The sequence below is a fragment of the Gallus gallus genome, chromosome 13 (genome assembly GCF_016699485.2).
Source record: "Gallus gallus isolate bGalGal1 chromosome 13, bGalGal1.mat.broiler.GRCg7b, whole genome shotgun sequence".
NCBI lineage: Eukaryota > Metazoa > Chordata > Aves > Galliformes > Phasianidae > Gallus > Gallus gallus.
The window spans coordinates 10,437,026-10,450,060 of record NC_052544.1 but is presented as its reverse complement, the minus strand read 5'-3'; the positions used below and the strand labels follow the sequence as shown (position 1 = coordinate 10,450,060).

The 13,035-nt window shown below is 42.3% G+C and overlaps 1 protein-coding gene across 10 annotated transcripts in view; it reads right to left on the bottom strand.

Annotated features, from left to right (window-relative positions):
* The window catches only part of EBF1 (EBF transcription factor 1), a 263,422-nt gene that overhangs the window by 101,149 nt on the left and 149,238 nt on the right, over positions 1 to 13,035 (bottom strand). For all 10 annotated transcript variants that reach the window (NM_001397656.1, NM_204752.3, NM_001397657.1 and 7 more), the window contains exon 7: positions 28 to 109. In NM_001397656.1, the coding sequence (NP_001384585.1) occupies positions 28 to 109 (82 nt within the window). The remainder of the gene's footprint in view (positions 1 to 27; positions 110 to 13,035) is intronic.

Here is a 13,035-nt window from a genome sequence, read left to right as displayed (position 1 = left end):
TTAAAGGAGGAAGAGTGCCCAACTGACCTGAAATCGTCGCATGTCTCGAGGGTTTCCTGCATTTTTTAGACAATTTTGGTTACATTTGAGAAAAAATTTCAAGAAGAACCTGCAGAGAAAGAGAAATGGACATTATCATCTTATGAACAGTGCACAGTAGTACAATGTAACATCTGTACATTTGGTCTAACAAAGCCTTATTTACATTAGCAATCTCAACTCAGACAGTTCATACCACTGACCGTCCACTAAGGGAGCAGAGGCCACAGTCCAACAAAATGTGTAAGGATGTCTGAGGGTGTAAGCATGAACTTAATAGTTCTGCTGTAATAGAGCCATTAAAGACTGCAAATGTGGTCCCTCCTTCATACTATACGGCCGAACTCATGTAGCAAGAAAGTAAGAGATACATGCTGTGGTCCAGCAAGAAGAGAAATGAAAAATGCCAGCCAAGAAAATTTCCTCATGCATAAATGGGATTTTGTTTTACAAGTTCAATTCAGTGTGCACATTTTGATTTAATACAAAAATAAAGAAACCATTCCATACAATAAAATCTCCCTTCCACAATTATGCTCAGTTTGTACACAGTACTGATGCTTAAACAGTGGTTAGCAAAAGACCGAAACCCTGAGAGAAGGACGGGAAAGTGTTGGTTAAAAGACTGACATCATGGCAAAGTGAAATATTTTCAATGCTGCCTATTTCCTGGCCATACACAGTTCACTGAAGTAGCTATGTGACCCTGGCATATATCTCTAAGAAAATACATTGCATTTTACAAAACCAAAGAAAAAAGCAAACATTTCACTGAAAATATTTCCTTCGGTGTTATGCGTCAGTGGACTGTAAACTCATAAAGACAAGTCAATGAATAATGGTGGGTCTCAGATTCCAGGCTTTCTCCTTGAGAGCCAAAGTTTATCAGCCTTTTGTCCAAAATAAACTACAGACTAAGGCCTACTAAAGCTCAGCTGTGCAAAATTTAATCCTACAGCAAGTTTAAAACCTAGTGCAACCAGACAGAGCGGCATTACACTTGCAATAACCATCAGTTGACTAAGCAGAAGTTAATCTGACCTGTCTCCACATAAAAAAAAGCAAGGCAAGGGATTGTTTGGTCCTGCTTTGCTTGAAATTGGAAAGTTAACTTCTGCAAGCATCCATCATTTAACACCCAAACTGAATGCTAAGTCAGCAGAATTTGCAAACGCTGCCAACAAGAAAGGCGAAAGTGGAGGGTAAACAGCTTCAGAAAATCCCTTTTTGATGAGTGGCATTCTTTGCCCCGCTCTACTTGGGATGCTGCCCCTCAAACCAGTAAGCTTCAAGGCTTGTTCCTCCATGCCAAGAAAATCACGCCAGGCAAATAGTGGCAAGGACAAAGTCAAACTCCGAGGGACTGTCTTCATTAAAGAAAAGTAAGGTCATGTGGGGGATTATAAATTGCAATGCCCAGGATTATTATATGTCCTGCCCACAAAGTCCCTTCTCCCCCTGTGCTCAGAAACAAGAGCAAGTGATCAGCAATCAATGTAAACAAGCACCTCTCTTGAAGAGGGGTTTGGAAACACTGTGTTTGTTTACACCAAAATTAAGAGTGGTATAAGCTGTTACACTTTCTCATCAAGCAGGTTCTGATATTCAATAACTGAAAGTTGGTGCTATTTGTTGTATGTGCGTGTGTCTTTTTAAGCCTCTAATGGCCAGCTGTGACAGCCTGACTCAGATTGTGTAGAAGGAGCTGTCAGCACAAATCTTGGCATCTCAGATCCAGACAACTGCTTGCCACCAGGCAAAGGTTTGTACTCGTGCCAGAATGGATTTTGAGAGACAAGCAAACAGGGCACTAATTCTGCCAAAGGAAAACGAAAAGCAGGGAGAGTTCAGGATCTTACACTTCAGATTATGGTTTTCCTGTCAACAGCTCATCATTTAGTTCACGAGCTATGAAGGGCACAGACATCAGATCCCCCTTGCCCTAAGCTGGCCCTGTCATGCAAAATGCTGGCAGGATCCAGAGACCACCCCTCCATGCAAGGCTGCTTGCTGAAACAAAAAGCCTGGCCATCTGTCGGGAAGTAAAGACATCCCTGTCAGCCTGCGCCTACAGCCTCAGACAAGACCTTATGTGGCAAAGCCTCAGGACTACTCATTCTGTGGGTTGAAGCCTACGCTCGCTAAGGTTTGTTGTGGGACCATTCAGAGCTCTGCCGAGTGCTGGGCTCAGCAGCTGCATCCTTGGTCTGCTGCAGCCCGACAGCCATACCGTGGCCCCAGACAGAGCTGGGATATGGCAGAATTAAACATATCAGCACTGAAAGATAGCACGAGCGATGCAAAAGCAGGAAGCCAGCCACAGCACCACACAGATAAGATGCACAGCTGGAGGCTCGATGCAAGAGCCCCTCAGAAGAGATGGAAAGCTCTTGGTGAATCTCTGGACAAACACTGTGCATTGCAGCTGGGAGATTCACTATGAAATATAGGAACTGTGCTCTGGAGTTTCCAAACTCTGACACGAAGTTTGGAAGTCCAACTCTAATTGTGCCATCTTCACCAAATCTTACGGAAGCTTCATCAAAATAAGCTGCAGAAGAAATTAGACTCAACTATTTAAATCTACCAAAAACCCTCAGATAAACAAACAAAACTTCATTTGAATTAAATCAACTCAATAAAAAATTAACTTTAAGACATATATATATTTTCAGATGAATTTTCAGGATACCATGTGTACACAGCCAAGCTCATCCACTGCATTTTAAGTACAAATTTGCCAGTTCACAGAAAGTCAGGGACTGGAAGGGACCTCAAAAGGTCATCTAGTCCAATCCCCCTGACAGAGCAGGAACACCTGGATTAGCTCACACAGGAACACATGCAGGAGGGTTTTGAATGTCTCCAGAGAAGACCCCACAAGGTCTCTGGGCAGCCTATTCCAGGGTTCTGTTACCCTCATCATGAAGAACATGTCCTACTAAGCACTGTATTTTTATTTCCCTGGAAGATAAACTACATATAGGCTTCACATCGTTGGGAATGCACCAGAGCTGGAGCCCCCAGCTTCACACTGGCCCAAACAAGAGGTGAGCAGCTCCCAGGTTGGCCCGGCACTCTGCAGCTGCCAGTGTCCCACTATGACAAACTAATGGACATGTACGGATCAGGGTAAGGGCAGAGCATCATGGTTTGATGCATGAAGTTCAGCTCTGTCTCTCAGTTCCTGCTTGAAACTAATTGCCCCACTGCCTTCTTCACCTCCAGTCCGGTCCTGCCAGCCTTGCTCATTAGCAGCACTTCACTCTGCAAATATTTCAGATTTAGATTGACAGGACTGGTCCAGGAGAAGTGCCAGCAGAGCTGAGGCCTTTGTAAGCACAAACTTCCATCTCTGTTTGTTTGCATCTAACTTCTTCACTGTGGGGTTTTTTTTTCAGTTCTAACGTTCTCCCCATTTAACAGGGCTGTGTAGCATTAATAGTAACCACAGAGGATATACAGCATTAATACTAACCACTGGGGCCTGAAATTCATTCCGAAGCTGAAAAAAATGTGAAAAACAGAGGAATGCCAATGCAACCTTCAACTTTAACTCTCTCCAAACTTATATGACTGCTAAACACCAGATCTTCCGCCACACAAGGCTCACTCATTAATTATAGTTATTGCTACCGCTCCAAGTTTCTTTTTGCATGAATCAAACTGAACATTTTCCAGCTCCATTCCCAACTACTGACATCTCTGGCATGGGGAGCACTGGTGCATATGGAGCACAGAAACACAAGCCAAGTCCACAGGAGTGAGCTCAGGTCCATAAAAATGCAAACTTTCATGAAAGACCTGGGTTGACTGACTTGCATTACTATTAAATCAAAGGGCTCTGGGCTTCATCCCTTATCCCATGTGGATACGGGACTCCAGTCTGGGGAAAAACAAGTTAATTTTAGGTTCTAAGCTGTGATAAGATGCAGCTCAGTGCAGCTGCAAAAACGAATCAAGCATCAAAGTTTATGAGCATGCAGCCCATGCCATGGCATCGTCCTACCACAAATGTCTAAGAAACTGCAAAGACCTATGGTTCTATCTGCTCCCCACTGCTGCTGGCTCCTTCCTGATACCCGTCCTCCAATTCCCCTCCTTCCACCACAAATTAATGTCCATGTTTATTCAAAGCAAACAAAGAGTTAAAGAAAGCAAGTCCTGACATGATCTGGGCTGGTTCTTCTGTCACTCCCCCAAAGGAAATTTAAAGGAACTCAAACACGAAAGCTTAGCAGTAGGATTTTCTTGCCATTGCCACAATAAATATGTCTGTGGAAGGAGAAAAAAATAGTTGGAAAGGGAAGACCTGCTGCATTCCTGATGCTGAAGAAAAGCTTGTTTGTTCCCAATACATTGGAGAAGTTGTTCAGGAACAGTTCATCCATGTGAAAATATGACAGCTGTCGGGCTGCCAAGGTCAGCCAGAGCAGCGGCTATCCAGAAGTGCCAGTGATACAACCTAAGCCTCTTCAGGGCAAGCAAATCTGACAAAACTCAACTCTTCTGTGGTGTCAATGCATTTGATAGAAGAGGGTAAATTTAGACTCCTGGGTGAAACACAGCAGTAAGTACATGTGGGTTTGCAAAATTAGTAAATGCAAAATATGTGCAATAATTAGCAACTGCCCACCAGATAAAAGGATTGCACGCTCATTCTGTATGATGTACCAATTCAGCACGAGTACTCAATATGTGCATAAATTTAAATACAGAAGCAGTTCTGTTGGAGACAAAGGTGGTATTCACATACCTCTGTACCTTGCAGAACTCAGCCACAATCCTTTCTATGGTTGCCCTCCCAGCAAAGAGGACGCCGGGACACTACAAATACAGTTTTCTCAAGGAGTTTATGATGGATTTTTTTTTCTGATGAAAACTTGGCATATAAAGGTGCATAGAAGCCAACAGTGGGGTGAATCCACAGGTCACCAAGAGGCAGCCAGTGAACACACTTCAGCTGCTTCATTTACTCCTTCAGGATTTTCTGTGTACTTCTCAGACAGAACTCTCTCAATCAGCATCTTCCACTACATCTACTGGTAACTAAATTTGACACTATCAAAATATGGAGAAAACCCATTGTTTCACGCTATTTTAGTTTGAAAAGAAAAAAGGCAAAGCACAGAAACTTCCCTGCAGAAATTTCAGAAGGACTGAGTGTATTTCTTGCTATTTTGAAGTAGTTTTTCTAGATGGAAAATTCCCAACTCTTAAGAAATTAAACTAAAATAGGATTTTTTTCCTTTAATTTTAATCTTTTGACTTTTCCAGTATTTCTAAACTTCCCTTACAGGGAATGAGTTTGTTTGTTTGTTTGTTTGTTTTGTTTTTTTAATTCCAGTTTGCCATAGAAAAGATGTCAAAATAATGGAAAATTTGACAGACACTAAAAAAAATTCGAGCCCAACCCAGCTAATAACTGCAGAAAAAAAAGAGGAAAAAAATCTTATTTGAAATATGCAAATTCCCATTCATTAATGAATCCATTGTTGCAAAATTTCAGGTTTTAGGGTTTGTTTTTTCTTGTTTGTATTTTAACTCACAGACCTTTTCATGTACAATGAACTGGCCGTGTCAAGTACCCCATTCACAAAAGAAAAATTGAGCCTTACATTGCTATCTACCAGCATGAGGTTGTGCATGGAAATCAAACATAAGCATGGGGGAAACCTCCTATTACCCACATGTTCACAGCTGGATTTTGCTTAGCTCTTCAGTCAATAAACAGCAGTAGCTACCTTTTGTGGCATTTTTACAACAGGAAATTTATTCTGCAGAAGAGAAATTAAACACGAGACACAATTGTCTAACTCTTTTCTAAACATAACCTTCTTGAGTTGTCAAACATCCTAATTAAGAAGAAAAAAAAAACCCAAATCTGCTTTCACTGGATTCAGTATTCTCACTCAGTGACTTAAAACTGAAGCTCAATCAGACATGTATTTTGTATTTATAGGATGCTAAGCAGTCACTGAGGGAAAAAAAGCCAAAACCAAAAGCCTGCAAAATTATTTATTTTACTAGAAAATACATATTTCCCTCTTGAACTACAGAAAAGGTCCAAGAAAGGCAATATGACAGAGAGAATAAGCCTCAAGCAGCCAGAATCTATTGACTGAGATTCTTCAGGCAATGCCATAATAATAGAAACAGAATAGCATGCATTATTTTTGTAAACTCGCTCTGACTCCCAGAGCTGGCATAGCTGGGGTTTACTGCTATCAACGCAGTAAACATTCAGTTCAGCACAGCAAATAAGTGAGGAGGCATCCATGTAATCACCAGATCAGAAGGTAGGACTGCCCCAAACACCCTTAAATTACTCATTGCTTGCTTTATGAAGTGTTTTCAATTGCCTTCCCATAGGTCTGGGCGTTCTGCACAGCATATCAGTGTTTCATCTTGCACCTTACAGAATTCTCTAGCTCTCTGATACTGAGTTAAAATGCATCAGAGAAATTTACAATACTTCGGGAGCGTGTTTGGCATTTTTGCCCATGAGTGAGTTAAAATCCCACGGAGATGGCTTTGGTTCCTTATTCCAGATTTTTTAATAAGAAAAACAAAACTAAAAATAGTCCAGAGGCAGCTTTGAGCACTCAGCTTGTCATTTAATTTTGCCCCAGATCTGACATTTTAATATTTTTTTTTCCCCAAAGTTGTGAAAATCTGACTTTTCTTATATATCCTTACCTGTGCTCAGATCCATTATCTAAAATTTTTACTAGATTTCAGCTGCAGGTGCCCTCCTGCCATAAGAAGAGTTGGAAGGAGTTATGCCATCTGCGTACAGCGCATACACAGTGCATGTGGTTTATGACAGCGCCATGCAAGATGAGTGCGCGTACCCCCACCCGCTGTACTCCGTGACAGCACGGAGGCAGCAGAGCCGTGCTCCTATGCTGCGTGCAGAGCGGTTGTTTGCTTACCCAGCACAGAAACCTCCAGTTCTGCCTTTCTATGCATGCTTCAAATCACTGCCTGCTCTGTACGATCTGATGGGCCAATGCTTTCACTGAAATGGTGACAGACCTTCCAGCACTGCAGTGTGTAAAGTCACATAACCAGCAGAACTTATTTATCTATTAAAAGAACCAATATTCAACTAATTTGTATCAGCTGAACTACTTTTCATTTCGGTCTGTCTCCATTTCACCCATTTGAGCACTCGCAGACCGGGCTGTAAGAGCGGGTGAGATATTTCTGATTTTACTAAAGATGCTACGATCCAGTCACTGGAAAAAATCTAAAACATCCCTGCGCTCTGTCATAGTTCACACAATGCCATTGAATTAGCAGCCCTCCCAGGGCCATAGTTCTGCTAAAAGAACCTCTGTTCAGTGTAAGCGATGACAGATAACAGCATTGCTGTTATTGTAATACGATATGAGTATTTGGTTGCCTGCTACCTCATGGTAAACTACTGTAACTTCAGCACTGTTGCCGAAAAGCATCGGTGGTATCGCAGTCCCGGTATGCTGCGGAGCAGTGCTAATCCAGCCAGCTGAAGCTGCTTCTCGCTTAGCAGATGTGGGACTCTAAAACTCGTCACCTGGAGCCAAGGGTGCTGATGACATGTTCCTTTCATCCACTTGCTGGGAAAGTTATAAAGATTCACGTGGTACATATTTCATGTGTGGGAAACAGACACTTCCTTTCTCTTGCGCACCTTTCCCAGATCAGCACATGAATGCTCTACAGCATATAAGGAGCTTGCACATAAAGTTACGTGCAACCTGGCTGCATGTACACTAATCAATAATATAACTATTCTCAAATAATCTCATGGCAGTGATACCCTTAAATAACACTGACACACCAGTGTGACCATCCAAACTGCCAAACCCAGCAGGGCATTCTATTTATGGGATGTATGGGAGCAGGATACCTTCTGGCCAGAGCCGGAGCATCAGGAGCACAGAGAGAAGGTTCTGTACAGACAGATGTGGAGCGTTACTCCAAACCCCGCAGAGCAGAGGTCTCCTGCAATGGTCAGGCATGGTGCTGGTGTAGTTCTAACAGCATTCTTCCCCATGACCCAGCTCAAAACTCACCCTGGTTTTGTTTTCAAGACTTTTCTTATAAGTGGAAAAGGATGTTGAAAAGAGTAAGTAGATAAATAACCAGGAGGTGTGGACTGAGATGGGAATATTTGACCAGACTTATGCATAGGACTGATGGTCTGAAAAGAAAGGCCAAAGGAAGACACCCTTAGGTCTCTTATTTCCAGCAACACACAACATATGCCAATGGTGAATCAGGGGCGCATCAGAAATGAAGAAAGCAACCGAGTTCATTCATGTTTCCAAATCATTAACAACACAGAAGTCCAAGGAGCCTCCAGCCCCAGGGAAACAACAGAAATGCAGTGCAGACGCTGACTGTGCGAGCTGCTCTACTGCCTCAGGAGCACTGCCAGTGAGAGTCATTTGTGGGACCACAACATTAAGTGCTGGGATGGCACCTCAGCCCCAGCTTTTGCATCACCAAATCCTCAGTAGAACTGTAACAGCAACAGCCAACTTAGAAATGAAATGATAAATCCTGTTTCACACAGCCCTGCTCTGAAGAGGAGTGCAAATTACCTCACCTGACTCAGCTGCATAATTGCGTAGAAGAACTTGGGAAGTGTCAGCATTCTGAAGGATTGAGTGCAACCCCTCGACAGACAATGTATGCTTCAAAAAGAAAATGAAGAGTTTGTTTCAAGTAAAGAAACAGCAGGGAAGGACTTTACGTAGGGGAGAAAAAAAGCAACAATAATGTTATCAAGTCACTATAACTTCTAGTGACTTGAATCTAAAATGGGATTGTGGTCAGAGTGAGGAAAGACAGTCTGAAAGGGGATCTACTGTGAGATGGGATTCTTTATTTCTGCAAACTTACTTTCTCTTGCAAAAGAAATGTAGTTAAAAGGAGGCTCAGAAAGAAACCAGCGAGAGCAAGTCTAGTATTAGCCGTGCAGTCACATAATGCAAATGTATATACGATATGTGTATGTTTTCTCTTTATACAAGCATAAAGTTCAAGCATAAAAATGCTGTGGAACAAAGTCAAATGCTGCCCTGAGCCCCTGCCCATGGGCTGGACATTCCACTCAGGGGTTCCCATTGTTTCAGGACATTCAGGAGAATAAAGCTCTTGCTTCCTCTGCAGCGGGGAGCTCTGGCAATGAGGACAGGATCCGGAGTAGCTGCTATTTTGGGTGCCAGAAGGAAGCAGAACACTGTTTTGTGGAAAGGCAGAGGCACTTTGCCTGAGCTGTACGTGTGGTGGTTCAACAGGAGGGCGTTGTTGGGTGTTGAAGGGGATGCTGAACTTCTTCGAAGTAGAAAACTGTGCAGAATTTCTGTGTATGTGTGTCAGCTACCGAGGCACTGTAAAATGCACGGTAAATCACCACACAAGGGGAAGACTGAAAGACTAAAGGGAAAAGAGAAAGTTTGTGATGTCACAGCAAAGAAGATCACAGTAATGCTGGAGACGTTATCAATAAACACTGCAGGTGGGCACTATCTTTAACATTACATTGGAAGAACTTAATTTTAGAAATATTTATCTCCATAGCAGATGTGTAGAATCAAAATATATATATTAATATCACAACTTTTGAATGAAGCAGGACTTTTTCTAAAGCAACAGACTTAAAACATAGAGAAAAAATACTTTTGCTGATGCCTCTTCTTATGTCTCAGAGACATGAAAAGGCATTATAGCCTGTAGGTACAAAGTTGTCTTCTGCACCCATCCAGCAGGGTGATGCAGCTAACACAAGAAGTGTGGCCTGCCCTTAATGTCAGTCACCCAGTGAAGGTACCCACGCTGAAGGACAAAGCCAAATGTCCTAAACTGGAGTAGTATTACGATCGAAATGTGGGTGACAAGTCGTAGGTGGGGTGAGGTAAGGACATCAGCTGGACACTGCTGGCTGTCACCAGGATGCCCTTCTGTGTGAACACAGGGATTATACCCACGATCAATGGGATTCATATCCACAAAACACACTCCACGAGGATTTGCAAAGTCCTACATAAATCCTGCATAGCTTCTATTTTTCTGTATCACCATGGAGTACCGAGAATAGCATTAGCAACAGGAAAAAGTGTGTTTACAACAAGCAACTAGGTAACTGTGCCAGGGCAGAAGCTTTTGTTCATCGACACTGTACCAACAAGAGCCACAGTGAATGTAATGAACTAGGAACTGCTTGCAACTTTACAACTTTTCACTCTCTTTTTTTTCTATTCTACTATTCTTCTTTAGAGAACAATTGTGCTGGCAACTGGCAAAGAGTAAAGAGGATGAGCAAAACCTCACAGCTGGCCCCTTCTAGCACCTCCCTGGAAAAAAAATATTTCCTCCCTAGTGTAAAAATAACTAACGAATCTCACCCAAAATCCTTCTAACCAAACAAACAGCTTAAAACCATCAAGAATGCCACATGAGTACAGAATATTGATCGCTCTTTTTGTGCTCAGTTCTGCAGCTCCCACAAAGTTGCACTGAAGACTTCTCTATTAAGACCTAATTGCATAATAATTGGCTTAAACGTTGAAACATACTATCCGTTCTATAACGTATATACATTTCACTAATGGAAAGGCTGAAATCCTGTGGGATGGCTGGCAAAACAACATGAACCTAGAAGACAAAATCAGGGCCTTATCTCAGAGATATTAATATGAATCTAGAGAAAACATTAATTTTCATCCTTCCTGGTGAATTGACACTTCAGGCCTAGAGTTAACCAATACAGGAAATAAAAACACAGCTATATACCCAAAGGCTTGGTGAATCTCATTTGTTAAGCATTCAATATCAAGTTTTAAATCCCCACTCAATCTCCAAATAAAAATTAAGAGGGAGTTTGAAGAAACACTTTACAGTGACAATGACACGCATTAGATAAAGTGCTAAAATACTCCCATATCACCTTGTCGATAATCACCACCAACCAACAGACAACCCTGACAAAATAATACTCCGGGCTTCATTCAGAATGAGAAGGAAAATACAGTTAAACGTACATTATCTAAGTAAGTTGTGTGTGAGTTTGGTGTCTATTAAACAAAATAACATATCTCTGAGTTCAGAAGTATGAATCATTCAGATTACAAGGAGTTTCTCCACTCACAGTTTACTTGGACTGAGCAGATTTACTACAAGCACAAAGTGAATGACCTGTTCTTGCCTCTGCCGTGAAGCTTTTCTGCTGCCCTGGAGCTGCCTACATCCAGCTTTAGCCTTGGCACCTCCCGAGTCTTTCACCAACATTTTACAGAGTGAGTTCATGGATATAAATAAGGAGGCTTAGCTCCACTGCATTTAGGAGAGCATGAAGATCCCTTCATCTTTAAGATTCCTGATGCTCAGTACAAGCAGCTAGCTGGAACTCGCAAGGACATTGAGGAGAAAACTTTTATCCTTGCAGAAAGTGTCTTGGGACTTGTTAAGACTACAGGTGGTCAGACACTTGACTTTGTGTCTCTCCTGAAAGACAGCACCTGTACCAGCACACTACTCTCTGGTGTGCACCTCTTCAGTAGCATCTGAAAGGGAAGCATACCTCCTACTGAGCCACCAAACACCGCTTCCCACAGCAGCAAAGCTTTTCCTTAGAGGACTCTTCTTTTTAAATAAAAATTGTCAGCCTAGTGATGCAGTGCCAATAACTCCATGTGGCTTTGCTTTTCTATATTCCGAAGGGTGCGTTTAAAAAATGGGTTTCATTACACAACTGGGTACAGCCAGGTGGCGTGTCAGAACTTTCAAACTGGTATGATTGTTTCGCAACTGGTCATGGTCGTCCTGATGGCCACCCGTTCATTCAGAAGGCACATTTCTGGCGTTCACCTACACATCTCCTTCTAAAGCAACAGACAAATACAGCCTGTACTCCTTGACAACAGTTTCTCGTTATTTCCTTCCCACTTCTAAGGATCACAAAATAATGACCTTTTCTACTTTAATAAAAGGAAGCTTTGTATTGAGTCATAGGCAATAAAGCTTTTGGGATATGTAAACCAAGAAGGAACGTGGGGCTGGCAGAACACCTGCTAAAATGTCTTGCATTCATCTCAGGGAAGACAATGCTTTCGAGATACTCAGGCAGAAATTTAATATGAAATACGCTGATAACTCAAAGTACTGATGACTCCAAGCCAGACCCCCAAACTGCAGCATTTCTGCTCTCTGGGCAATGCCCACTCTGCACCCCAATTTAGTGGTTGGACATGCCTTTGTACAGGAGTGAAACACAAATTTGGATGGAAACTGCCACACCTTTTGTGGAATTCCAGTTTGAGGTTCTCACCTGACCAGAAATAACCAGTTCAGATCCCATCTTGGAGACCTGATCTCAGGCCCTAGGAGTCTACAGGATGAAAAGGAAATGTCTTTTTTGACTGCGAGAGGCATTTCCAAACTATCCCCACCCATTACTCCTTAAAGGATGCAGCAAACAGCACCCCTTAGGCTGTATAAATCTCCGCAGAAGGAGCAGAATAATTTTTCTCCCATCACAAACCTCCCAGTCTAATATTTGACAGCCTAGATCAGGTGCTGTCCAAACATTTATTAAAACATTTTAAATGATGAATATATCCAATTATTACTATTAATGCAGCTAATACTGACTAATGAGGGGGAAACATACTAGCTTGTGTCCCACAATTCATTACCCCTGCCTTGTCAACAATTCAAAGCCCAAAACCTAATCATCCATACTGGGCCCTGTTATATTTCACACGTCACATTTAATAAGTCACTCAGTGCCTATAAATTAATGTAACATGTCGGCGTTTATGAGTGCGGCTTTGTCACTGTTAACAAATGATGTGCTGGCCTGGTCTGCTGCAGCTCGGCAGTGACGAATGACAGAGGATGATTTCTCTCCAAACTATCATCTACACGCTGGGGAGCACAGCAACACATGGATACACGTATGGGCACGGGTGCTCACACATGTACACACAAGTACGTGTGAAAATG